The sequence below is a fragment of the Hemibagrus wyckioides genome, linkage group LG16, assembly GCF_019097595.1.
Source record: "Hemibagrus wyckioides isolate EC202008001 linkage group LG16, SWU_Hwy_1.0, whole genome shotgun sequence".
NCBI lineage: Eukaryota > Metazoa > Chordata > Actinopteri > Siluriformes > Bagridae > Hemibagrus > Hemibagrus wyckioides.
Window position 1 is genome coordinate 6,460,860 of NC_080725.1, and position 13,685 is coordinate 6,474,544.

The 13,685-nt window shown below is 39.9% G+C and overlaps 1 protein-coding gene across 2 annotated transcripts in view; it reads left to right on the forward strand.

Annotated features, from left to right (window-relative positions):
* Positions 1-13,685, forward strand: part of frem2a (FRAS1 related extracellular matrix 2a) — a 67,220-nt gene that overhangs the window by 37,704 nt on the left and 15,831 nt on the right. The window contains exons 7-14 of one of the 2 annotated variants that reach the window (XM_058411072.1): positions 3,061-3,210; positions 5,944-6,153; positions 6,251-6,448; positions 8,603-8,767; positions 9,181-9,363; positions 9,615-9,745; positions 10,399-10,560; positions 12,552-12,855. In XM_058411072.1, the coding sequence (XP_058267055.1) occupies positions 3,061-3,210; positions 5,944-6,153; positions 6,251-6,448; positions 8,603-8,767; positions 9,181-9,363; positions 9,615-9,745; positions 10,399-10,560; positions 12,552-12,855 (1,503 nt within the window). The remainder of the gene's footprint in view (positions 1-3,060; positions 3,211-5,943; positions 6,154-6,250; positions 6,449-8,602; positions 8,768-9,180; positions 9,364-9,614; positions 9,746-10,398; positions 10,561-12,551; positions 12,856-13,685) is intronic. The other variant, XM_058411073.1, reaches the window with a different exon arrangement.

Sequence of the window (13,685 nt, forward strand, 5' to 3'; positions counted from 1 at the left end):
AACAAACACAGCCCAAAACCCATCGCTTGAAGTTGTTTATCCATTAGCACTGAAGCACTCCTAAGATTAAAAGCTGACTGAGCTGGTGTTGAGTTTCTGCAAAACAGTGCACTGGTTCATTGTGCAGTGATACATTCACTGCTGTCAAAATGAGACTAGGTTTTTCTGCTTTTCTTTTCTCATCCGTCTATCAGTGCATCCAACGAGACCACACACTAAGACAATGCGGAAGGTGTGCATGAGACATCATTAACTAAGGACAAGAAAGTTTATTTAGTGAACTGAAGTCATTATTAGTCGCTCTGCACTAGCAGCGACAGAAACACAGCTGCAGGAAGAAATGCCTTTGGTGCCGAGCTGTGCTGAGCTGTGAAACGAAAACATCCACATCTTACGTAAATGTGTATCTGTCCTCCATAATTGTGTAGAATGTCTTTAGAGAGCTTTTGTCACTTTTGCTTCTAATTGGTACCTCAAAGCAGACAGAGATGCTGTTACTGCACCGGAGGCTGAATTATTGGTTTTGTCTGGAGTACTCAGACAGTCCCACAGAATCAAAGCATTTCATCAAATATGAAGCCTTTAAATGAACTTTCAAGCAAATATGATATTATACCTTTAAAATGACAGCTGATATGTAGCATCAGCATATTTACAAGACTGTAAAGCTTCTGAAATGCCTTTGTTCAGAATCACTGGCTGCTTCTGAGTCACAGTACTTCACCCTTTGTTGTAAAAATAGCAAAAGTAATTCTAAGAGTAGAGAAGACGGAGAATATAACTTTATTCATTGCTTCATTTCTTCTTCTTTTTTTAAAGAAACACTGTCAAATTCAAACCAGCCTCACTTCATTGCCTGCCAAAGGCATGCATTTCAAGCTCAAACCTGACATTTTATTTTATTTTTTTGGCATCCAAAGTACACTTTTATCTCAGGGTTGAGATATTAAAACCATGACAAGCTTGTGTCTGGGAGGGTGTCGGTGAAACAGACTTTCTGTAGAGGTTTTCTATAGTGTTTTTCAGACTAGGAGGCAATCACAGAGGATTCAATCTTTGTAATGTTTCTCTTTCAGTCTCACTGAAGGGAGCTTTTTGCACTGTCCGTACATATACTGTACCTGTCTTACTGAGAAGCAGCTCAGCGGTAGCCAGGAATTACACATTCCTAGACCTCCTGCTACATTAAAAGTTTTATTTGAAACTGTTCATGCAAAGAATGCACACTCACTCACCACTTCTTTAATAGGAACAACTGTACACCTCCACATATATGCTGTCAATCATGTGGCAGCAGCACAATGCATAAAATTTCAATCAATTTTCACATCAGAATAGGGACAATATGCAATCTCTGTGACTTTAACTGTGGCATGGTTGTTGGTGCCAGTTGGGCTGGTTTGAGTATTTCAGAAACTGCTGGTCTCCTAGGATTTTCATGCACAATAGTCTCTAAAGTTTATAGGGAGTGGTGCAAAAACATTGACAGTTCTGTGTGTGGAAACCCGCTGTTGATGAGAGAGGTCAGAGCTGCCAGGAAGGACATACTTGTATAATCATATCACAGTTTACAGCCACGGTGAGCAGAAAAGCATCTCAGTATGCACAAAACATTGAGCCTTAAAGTAAATGGGCTACAACAGCAGAAGACCACATTGGGTTCCACTCCTGTCTGGCAAGAACAAGGTTAAACTAGACACAGGCTCACAGAAACTGGGCAGAAAAATTAATACAAACTGATCTGTTTTTTTCTATTCCTCAGCTGTCCAGTTTGGGGTAGTCTGTGCCCATGATTGCCATTGGCTAGCAAAAGGAGGTCTGTGCGAACCTCCAAGTATATTCCTCCCCAGACCATCACTAACCCACCTCCAAACCGGTCATGCTGAATGATGTTGCAGGCAGCATAACATTCCCTGTGGCATCCCCAAACACTTTTATTTCTGTCAAATGTGCTCAGTGTGAACCTGCTCCCATCCGTGAAGGAAATGGGGCGCCAATGGTGGACCTGCCAATTCTGCTGTTCTCTGGCACAGGTCCCACTATAGGATGTCAGGCCCTCATGCCACCCTCGTGGAGTCCGTTTCCGACAGTTTGGTAAGAAACATGCACACCAGTAGCCTGCTGGAGGTCATTTTGTAGGACTCTGGTAGTGCCCCTCACTGCTGTTATTCCTTGCACAAACAAACAGATACCGGTCCTGCTGCTGGGTTGTTACCGTTCAACGGCCCTGTCCAGCTTTCCCTGTGTAATGGCCAGTCTCCCTGTATCACATGCCAGCTCTTGAAACAGGGAGACACATCACATCTATTTCTGATGGCAGGTATGGATGTGACATCCTGGAGCAGGAGGATTACTGGTGTAATCTTATTGGGCAACCTGCAGGTACTGCCTCATGCTACAAGTAGTGACAAGGACCCTAAGAAAACACAGAACTAGAAACAAAACCATTCGCTTTTTGGGGATTGCCTGTCTGTTGCCTGTCTGGGTACATTTTGTGTAAAATTTGCCTGAGCTTTCCTGAGATCTCAGTCTCTTACTGTATAAACATAGGTGACAGATGTTTTACCACAGTGTGCCCCAGAACAACTTCACTGTACCTTAGCATTGATTCTCCAAGTCCCTAAAACTGTTAAACACCTTTGTTCCAAAAGATATTTCCTTAGTTGGTGCTTTTGATGATGGTGGTAGAGAAGCGCTGTCTAACATGTCAGCTCAAAGTCTCCCAAAGGTGTGAGATCTGGAGCTATAGTCCATAGCATGGTTTCTCTCTCTCTCACACACACACACACACTCTCTCTCTCTGGCTCTCTCTCACTCTCTTTTTATTTATTTATTTATTTATTTATTTTTGATATTTCCAAAAAGCAGAAACTCATAGTTGGTGGTGAAAAAGCGCTCTGTTTTATTTAATAAAAAGCATAAAAACACCTCATGCCACAGAATTGGGGCATATTTACCATCAACTCCTACAATGAGAATGTGTATTTTATCAATCATCACCATAACACTTCTGCAGTAATTTGGTCACTGATGGCACCAAAATGTACTGTTTTCTCCTAGCTCCTGTGTTCTACTTCGGGGATACCGAGTACCACGTGGACGAGAGCCAAGGTCACATCGATGTGCGAGTGTGGCGGACCGGAACGGACCTCTCCAAAGCAGCCACCGTCACTGTCCGATCCCGTAAAACCAATCCTGTGTCAGCTGAAGGTACTAATCAGCACCACATTTGCATAGTAGAATAAAAAATATTGCAAATGACTGCATTATTGTGCGTCCCTCTCACGTTAAATATAAAATACACGTTAAATATTATGACTGAATGTATGCAGCTGTATGCAATTTTTGTGCAATATATGCTGTGCAAAATCCAGTTGAGATGTTGCTTATTTGAAATCAAGCTTCAGTTCACGGACACAGGTTTTTTTTTTTGTCGTCTGTCAGCGATACCGAATGAGAGGGCTACAAATGTTCTACTTACTATTAGTAAGTCACTGTTGCTATTATGAAACCATTAGCCTTCATTAATATGCCAGGATTCATTCATTATATAAAACTATTAAACATGCAAACAAGAACACAGCCACACACTTATTGAAAGGCACATCAGCAGCACTATCTGTTCCTGTAAAGTCAAGTCTTTCATCAAGCTGTGTCTCTTCTGAATAGCAAAAAAGTAGTCAAGCTGCTCTCGCCAATATCCAGCTCTTTCATTCAACCCATGGAACAGAACCGAACAGTTTTGTCATTTGTCCATTTGTGTCATTTGTATTTTGAGCAATGAATAAGTCTGTTTACTCCTTCAGAGCTGTTTGTCAAGATAGTCATCCACTTCACATTTATCTCCGCATACTCAGACACTGCTGATGATGTGTGTTATGGCTGTCTCAGTGAAAGCAAGCTGAAATACATTAGCCCCAATGACCATCGATATAAAGGGGGTGATGTTATTCTTGGGTTATTCCCACAAAAGGAAAAAAAGATCTATTTTAAGTCATTTATTTAAAGCAAAAAAGACAATGTGGATAGCAAAAATGTGGCCCCTTGAAATAAAAAAACAGGAATGCGTAGAATTAAAATAGATAAATAGTACATTCATTTGTGAGCAGATCTACAGATCTTTTAGCCTAAAGCTCTACAGATCTACATTTGGAAAAAAAAAAAAAAAAAACATTACGATCACCTGCCTAATGTTGTGTTGGTCCCCTTTCACTGCCAAAACAACCCTGACCCTGACATGGACTCCACTAGATCCCATAAAGGTGTGCTGTGGTATCTGGAACCAAGATGTTCGCAGCAGATCCTTTAAGTCCTCTAAGTTTTGAGGTGGAGCCTCCATGGATCGGACTTTTTTGTCCAGCACATCCCACAGATGCTTGAGTGAATTGAGATCTAAGGGATTTGGAGGCAAAGTCAACACCTCAAACTCATTGTTGTTATCATCAATCCATTCTTGAACCATTTTTGCTTTGTGGCACGGTGCATTATCCTGCCGAAAGAGGCTACAGCGATTAGGGAATACCATTTCCATGAAAAGGTGTACATGGTCTGCAACAATGCTTAGGTAGGTGCTACGTCAATAGCATTCAGCAATTTGAGCCACAGTAGCTCGTCTGTTGGATCGGACCACACAGGCCAGCCTTGGCTCCCCACATGCATCAACGAGCCTTGGCCGCCCACGACCCTGTCGCCGGTTCAGGAATGGTTTGATGAGTACAACAATGAGTTTGAGGTGTTGACTTGAGCTCCAGATTCCCCAGATCTCAATCCAATCGAGCATTTGTGGGATGTGCTGGTCTGCCTTGACAGGTCAGGGCAGCAAAAACAAAAAATTCTTTATAGCAACACCAAGTACATCATGTTTTTCCACATGTAATCACACAAGTAACCTGCTGGCATGGATTCAGTGTTAGCAAGTCTTAGTCTGGTTGTTGTTCTTTCAGCTGCTCCGTATGTGTGTGAGTGGTTGCCACAGAGGACCAACTAGTCCCCACAACAACTTGGCACAGGTTTTACAGCAGATGCCCTTCCTGATGCAACTCTCTCATTTTTATCCGGGCTTGGGACCGGGACTGCATCCTCTGGGGCTTGGGCACTGGCTGGGAATCGAACGCGCGCTTTCCATGTAGTAGGCGAGAAACCTACCACTGAGCCACCAGTGCCCCCAGCAAGTCTTAGTCTGGTTAATGTTTTTAATGTCTGTAATGTTCAATGATACCCAGCTGTAATGGTAGTGTCAAGAATGCATTACTAAATTGAATGTGTGTCTTTAGATAATGCCTCTTATCAGCACATGGTTGAAATCGATATATGGGGAAAAAATCTGCCGGTGATTAAAGAAGGTTAAATGTTTTTTTTTCAAAACCGCTTTAATTACGACTTCAAATAATATCTTAAATAATTTATCTAAAAATTCTTTATAAGGGAAAAGGTGGTAAAGCTTTAGCGAGTGCTTAGAGGTGGAGGTGACAAAAAGACCAGAAAATAATACAAGGTTCAGTAAATGAATTCAATAGTCGCAAAAAAATTCAAGCCCAATAGTCATTTTAGTGATAATATTAAGAAAAAATGGAAAAATAATAATACAAAAAAATGACTGCAAGCCAAATTAAGGTGGAATCGGAGATACTGTCCAAAAGACCAGCTCTTTAGACGGCTGTGGAAATAATGGAGACACAGGGCTGTTTAGAGTAGAGGGACATACCTTGTAGTTTCCTTTGTGGAAGAGCAAATATTTTCTGTATGCTTTTTGCTCGGCTTAGGAGTGCTGAGAGCTTTTCACAACACCTTTTGAAGACTGAACAGGACTCCTGTTGAAAGGAGATTATAGAGCATCAGTGAGCTAAGGAACCTGTTTGTCTGATGTTACTTTGATCAATAGTGTTTAGCTTTTAGTTGTTGAATATAATGTTATGTGTCTCTTACTTCACTTTTGTCTCCTAGCTGGAGTGGACTACGTGGGAATCAGTAAGAATTTGGACTTTGCCCCAGGAGTGAACATGCAAACCATCCGGGTCACAATTCTGGATGATCTCGGCCAGCCGCTCCTTGAGGGCACTGAGAAATTTGAGCTTGTCCTGCACATGCCGTCGAATGGGATTCTGGGAGAGCCGGCAAAAGCTACCGTCTTAATTAACGATTCCATCTCTGACCGTTAGTGTACTATTGCACAAACCCACTGTGGTCACCATTGTATATGTCTATGATTTAATTTATAAATTGAATTCCTTATCAATCTCTAATGTTACAGTGCCAAAGATGCAGTTTAAACATCCTCTTCTGACTGGAGAAGAAAGCAATAGACATCTCATTGCTGTGGTCCAGCGCAGTGGAGATATCACACATCAATCCACTGTGCGCTGTTACACACGCCAGGGATCTGCTCAAGTGGCCAGTGACTTCGAGGAGAGACCCAACACTGACGCATCAATCATCACCTTCTTACCAGGTAAAGTGTGTAGACAGTGCAGCATGTGGGAGGAGCTTTGACCACATGTACAGATGGTTTAATTTGAAACACATGACCAAGTCTAACAGGAAGGTAGTACTGGCTATTTATTAGGAATATTTCAAGATTCAAGAAGCTTTTATTGTCATTTCAACCACATATAGCTGACGCAGTACATAGTGAAAAGAAAAAATGTTTCTCCAGGAGCCTGGTGCTACTGTGCTGGTTGTGCTGTGAAAAGTCAGAATCCAATATGAAAACATGTTTTTGTCAGTTAATCATTATTTAATAGAAAATATGCAAAATTACAGCACTTTGTTTAATTTGTACATTTAAGTACATAAAGAAAATATCAATCACTTGTTTTAGAAATAATTTTTTGTAAATGTTTGTAAAAAAATAATAATTGAAATTTTGATTTATGTTCCCTGTATTTTTCTTTTTTCTTTGTTTTTACTTTTTGTGAGGCTTAGGGGTGATGTGAGCTTTTAACAGCACATATCCTTCTGTTTTTTTTTTTTTTCTTTGATTTGTTCAATCCAAGCCTCTGCTGTTTGCTCATAATGATTAACAACAGGACAGATTTAGTAGTACAGTTTTCAATCAAGCCTACACCACAGTCCCATCCAGCCTCTAGCTCAGCTTGACTTGACCCACCATCTCTCAAGGTACAGGCAAAACATGCATCAAGACTTTTCACTGCCCCGGCACCACGTGGTGACTGTCCAAGAGCTGAGTCACTGTCTGTCTTTAAACACACACAGATGATCTACATTTTCAATTAACATTTAAATGAGCACAAATTTTTGATTTGTTTTTAAACTGTTTCTACATTTACTGTACAAGGTTGTTCTTTTAACTCCTCTCTACAAGGATTTAGCTTGATGGTATTCTTAGATCTTGCATAATTTGTTTTTCATACACTGTAAATCACCTAATTAAGGAAATCTGCTAAATGCTGTAAATGTAATCATAAGTTCATTATGTACCTGCTGTGTCTTTGAGCTCTGAAGCTGTCAGTCTGATAAAATCTGTCTGTACAATCACAGCAAGGCAATGGCATGGATTAACAACAAATCCAAAAAAAGGTGGTTCGATTTGGAGCACCTATGGCAAAGTAAAAGTCAATCTGTTTGTGAATAGACAGATAAGTCAATGCCCAGTGTGGTTCACGGACAGGGCAGAGTCACAGGCATTGGACCAGACTGCCTTGGTACATGACTGGCCAAATCGAAACCGTCTGCTTTGACTGTGGTACACTGTCAGTGTTATGGATGACAGTAGCATGTAGCATTCAACAATGCATAGTATATGCACCATGTCATACATGACCACTGCACATCACCACAGGCCTGTGTCACAAATGATTGGGTCACCATGGCCCAGCAGACCACAGACCATACATACCATACATGGGTGTATGGCTCCTGAGAGCAACCCCAGCATGTTCACAAAATGTCACACATTATACATACCAGTTGTATGCAGACATGTGGAATGTTTTCCACAACAGTGTGGCACATTATCTTGTGCTGTATATATTGTTTTTGGTATGGTAAGCACTATCTGTGAGTGCTGTCTGTTATTATCTGGTGAGTTGCATGGTCAGGGCTCATTTTGACCCCTCATGACAACTTTGTTACCCGGCCTCTAGTCGTTCTTATGGAAACCATCATGGTATTTCTGAACAAAAGGACATAGAAAGTTACATATGTAATCATGGCCCTATGACTTGATCACTGGGCTGCTTCTTACACCTGGGTTATGCGGGTTGATTAGAATGGCCAAAGGATAAGCATGACATAGTGTTGGCCTTTTACAGACGGCACATGTGAGGTCAGGGTTACATTCTGTATAACCTTTTGAATTTTGTTTTAGAAATGAAAAAACTGTGGTCATTTTTCATAATAAAAATAACAATTTAGAACTGTAACTTTATAGACAGCTGCTGTGTCAGATATGCACATGTTTCAATTAGCCAAAAAGCAGACGATTTTGAGCAGCTGATTAAAAACAAAGTTGACTTTGAGGTTATTTATCCAATTAGAGATGAAAAGAGAGATTCATAGGTCTATTTCATGGCCTTCCAGCGCATTTCAATGTCAGATTTATACATATGAAAGGGGTTGATCTCTCTGATCTCGTTCTCTCTAGGTGATACGGAGAAGCCGTGTGTGTTAACGTTGGTGGACGACTCACTGTATGAAGAAGAGGAAGAGATGAGGCTTGTGCTCGGGAGTGCTACAAGTGACTCCCCGTATGGGGCATCAATAGGCACAAAGAACGAAACACTCATCAAGATTAAAGACAGTGCTGACAGTAAGAGAGAGAGAAAGAAAATGCTGTTCTATTCTCATTTCTTTTGTATAATGTGTGGAAGAATTCTGTGTCAGGCTTGGCATGCATCTGCAAATTCTTACAAGAGCTGGAAGGAACTGTATTTCAGCATTTTTCCACTTTTAATGCTTTAAACCAAAATGGCCATGACATTTCTAAATGGCACAAGTAAAAAAAGAAAACTATGAATGTCAACAATACATGATTACAACCATATCACATGGATGTCTTTTGTAGAGTAAAGCTCTTGTTAGCTACAAGGACAGACCGACTACTATTATAGAATACTAGAATAATATGTTAGCTGTATATAGCTAATTATAATTAGCTATATAGCTAGATCAGCAGTCAGTTCCTTAATTCAGTAATTCGTTGAAATGTCACCCTTTTCTCAGAGCCAATTATCAAGTTTGCTGAGACAAAGTTGAGTGTGAACGAGCCGAAAGAGTCAGGGAAGATGAGCGTTGTGCGGATCCCTGTGCTTCGAGTGGGAGATTCCTCCAAAGTGTCCGTGGTGAGAGTACACACTAAAGACGGTTCGGCTGTATCAGGAGAAGATTATCACCCCATCTCACAGGGTGAGGAAGCTCACAGTGCTCTGCAGAGTCAAGCTACATTTCTCTCTTTCCAGCCTTACCATATGCTTAAAGCTTTTATTATTGTGTTTATAGGGTTGTTGGATTATGATTAGATTATTATTATTTATTTTTTTATTTTCTTTATTTGTTTTTAGACTAATGTAGTCTAAGTAGGACTACAGAAATGATCTCTGCCCCATGGCATACATGTACACACTTGCGGAAGCTGACATTTGTGTGTACATTTACAGATGTTGAATTTAAGGAAGGTGAAACAGAACATTTTGTGGAGGTGGAGATCCTGTTTGATGGGGTCAGAGAAATGAGAGAAGCCTTCACCGTTCACCTCAAACCTGATGAGAACATGGTGGCTGAGATTCAGGTATGGCGATCATACTGTTTGTTACACTTTGGAGTATTTGTATTAGACCATCTCTTTGCATAAAATGTTTCAAGTGGCAGTACAAGCTGACCTGGTGACCCTGCAGCTAGTCTAATATTTTAAGACACCTTGCTTTTTTGATTTTATTGGGGTTGTTTAATTACATGTATCAGAGCTGTGAGAGAGTTAGTTGAAGATGAAGGACACAGGGCCGTTTGTAATAAAATAACCTGCCTAGTCTCCAGACCTTAACCCCAGTCAGGTTAATGTGGAAGGACTGATCAAGTGTGGTGTTCAGGATATCAAGAAACCTTCATGAAAAATGGCCATAAAAAAGGCAATAATGAAATTAATATATTATTGTGCTCATATGTTAAAATCATTTTGAAAAGCCTCATATAAAAAGAAAATATATGAAAAGCTATATATTTTAGCATGCTTGCTTATTTTGTTTTGCTCCCTGTATCCTACAGTTTCAAAGCAAAAAAATGTGCTGCTTTTTAATGATAAATATATGGAATACCATCTATAGTCCCAATTACCTGTGAAATAAAGTTAAACCTTGGTATTTGTGATTTTTTTTGTTGTTGTTGTCATAGTGATGACTAATGAGGCTTGTACTACAATGCTTTATTAATTCTTTCTTTTGCCAGCAGATAGCCAAGGCCATAGTGTACATTGAAGAGAGCAACAGCATGGCCGATGTCACATTCCCCTCAGTGCCGCATGTCGTGTCTCTGCTGCACTACGATGATGTCAGAAAGACCGTACCCAATGCTCGCCCGCCCGCCGGCTATCCAGTGGTCTGTGTGACGGTATGTCTAGTGCTACCAGTCTATAATATGCAAAAGTATATAGTTTTAGCTCTTAAAACAATACTAAATGATTACTGAATACTTCTGAAACCAAAGCTAGACATAGTCCATGCACATCCTGTTCTAATATAATATGCACAATAGTGAGGGTGCAACTTGTTTTTATTAAAAATTTCAAAGACCATCAAGGTTCTTGTATATGCAGTGTTCATGAAAGCACCCTTGAAGTACAAAGGAACAGGAAAATCCTTGCTCTTCTTAACACAAGCTGGCAAACTGCAAAAGTCCTTAATTTAAAGTTATACAATATTTAATTATAAATTATTTGCTTTTGCTAAAGCAAAAGAAAGAGAATGCAGAAGCCTCACAAATTTATTATTATTATTATTATTATTATTATTATTATTATTATCATTATTCAGGATGCTTTGTGTTGTATATGGGGGGAGGGCAGGTTTGGCATTTAAGTGTTAAGGTGAAATGGTTAATGGGAATTGGTTTCTGGTACATTCACAAGGACTAGGGAAAGGGAAAGACAATCAACTAAATCACTTGGAGCAAGTACATTATAAGGAATTAGTATTTGCAATACCCCCAAAACCTCATTATGTGTTCGTCATTGTGAGTGTATTTATTTCTTCATGTTTGATTAGCATTATCTTCTGTCCTAATGCTTGTTAAGATTTTTATTTTTAAGTGTTTCAGTCAATTTGAAAGACAAGAGAAGGACTTTTATTACAATGTTGAAATGTTTCAACTATATTGTGACTCGACTATAATCATCTAATTAACTCCAACATAACTAATTAGCACTAATTATTCATTATTCATTGCAAATCCATTTTAATCAAAGGCTTAATAATAGTGAGTGAGAACAGTGTGGTTTTGATTAGAACTGATGAAGCCCTTTGGATACGAGGAAAACCATCTTCCAGACTCTTAGGACTTTATATTCCTGCAGAGGAAGCATTATTCGCTGCTTTAATGCTGGTGTTACTGGTGTTATCACTGTTTTGTTTAGGGGCAGGGCAGGGTTTTTTTTTTTTCCCCTATTTGCTCACTGTTGCTTTTCTGTGGTCATAAATTAATGCTCTGTGCTGACGTCGATGGAGGGGTGTAAAAGGAGATGTGACATTCAAAATCTGTCGGTGCATTATCACCTCCGTAGACCAGCTCTTAGAACAGACATGAGATATAAAATGCTAAAAAAGTAAAATCACAGCTTTATCATTCCTGTTCATTTCTTAAACCCCTGTTTTGTAAATGTTTTTAAAGAGTAAATGTTCAAACACTACACTAAATACAGCAGAATTACATGAACAGAGAACAAGCAACTCAGCCATGGTGGCTAAAGGCTAATTCATTACCAACGTTTTTATAATGTTTAGTCATACTGCTATTTCAGCTAGTGTTTAAATCCACACCAGCTGTGAGATGCATTATAAAGCTCACACTTATCTGTCCTGCTGTATTTGTGTTACATGGAAAAGTGAAGGAAAAACCACATAGCATCACCATGCAATTCTATTTAAAATAATGTTGCTCTATTTAAATAAGCACACTCATTCAAATTCACACTAGACACAAGGTCATGTTGCCTCCCCTGCTCTACTCTCTCTCTCTCTAATGACCTTCCTTTGATGCATTACCTTTTACGATTCTCTCAAATATCACACTCCACACTCTATATAACTGCTCTATTAAAGCCTATTGTTTATAAATCTCTGGCATAGAGCTTTCATTTTCTTGCTACATTTCATTCATTCACACATTAATTTTCAATAACTGCTTTATCCTGGTCAGGGTTATGGCAGATAAGGAGCCTATTCAGATAACACTATACAAAAAGAGGGAAAATTCACCCCAGAAGGGTTACTGATCTTTTGCAGGGCACCTGCACATACACACACATTCATACACTCATTCGGTCTATAGTCCGTCTCTTTAACTTATTGCAACTCAGCACTTCTCTTCTTTTTCTTCTTCTCTAGGCATGCAACCCCAAGCACCCAGAATATGAGAAAACGGGCTCGATATGTGCAAGTGAGCACATCAGTGACCCGCGAACGCGCTATCGCTGGCTTATCAGTGCCCCCACTGGGCCAGACGGCGTCACCAGCCCTATGAGGGAAGTGGATATAGACACCTTCTTCACCTCCTCCAAGATGATCTCTCTGGACTCCATCTACTTTCAAGCCGGCTCACGGGTTCAGTGCGCCGCCCGTGCCGTTAACTCCAATGGGGATGAAGGCCTGGAGCTCAGCAGCCCTATCGTTTCCATAAGCATGGAAGAGGGTCAGGCAACATGCAAACTTCATCATTTCTATACACTGTTACTGGAGCTAGAGGTGGAAAAATATACACCTCTGCAAGTAGTTATTGTTTTATATTTGTTAGTAATAAGTGCAGTGCTATCCATAATTATTGGCTTCTTTTAATGAGCAAAGTGATTGCATAAAATAACCATGACTGCATATATTAAACAAGAGGTCAAGAGATCTTTTTAAGACAGACAGATTTGGGTACACTAATTGTCCACTTTAATAGGAACACATGTACACGCTCTCGTTTCTGAAGTTATCCAATCAGCCTACCAATAATGTGACAGCAGCACAATATATACAATCACCCAGTCTAACAGATACAGTTCAAGAGCTTCAGTTAATGTTCACAGCAAACATCAGAATTTTAAATTCTGTGTGAAAATGTGTGATATCTGTGACTACAACCGTGGCATTGTTGTTGAGACAGACAGCCTGATTTGACTATTTCAATTTTAGAAACTGCTGATCTCCTGGGATTTTCACACACTACAGTCTCTAGAGTTTACACAGAACGGTGCAAAAAAAAAAAAAAAAAAACGAATAACAAAATACACTGAGTGATTTCCCCCCAATTCTGTGGGTGGAAATGCAATGTTGAATAGAGAGGCTAGAGGAAAATGGCACAGATTTACAACAATGATGAGTAGTATCTCAGCATGAACAAACATTGATCCTTGTGGTGGATGGCTTACAACAGCAGAAGATCACACAGGGTTCCACTCCATCAACAAATATCAGAGAATCGAAGAATGCATCCTGAGCACAGACTCTGGGCAATTGGAACTAGACAGCTGATATTAT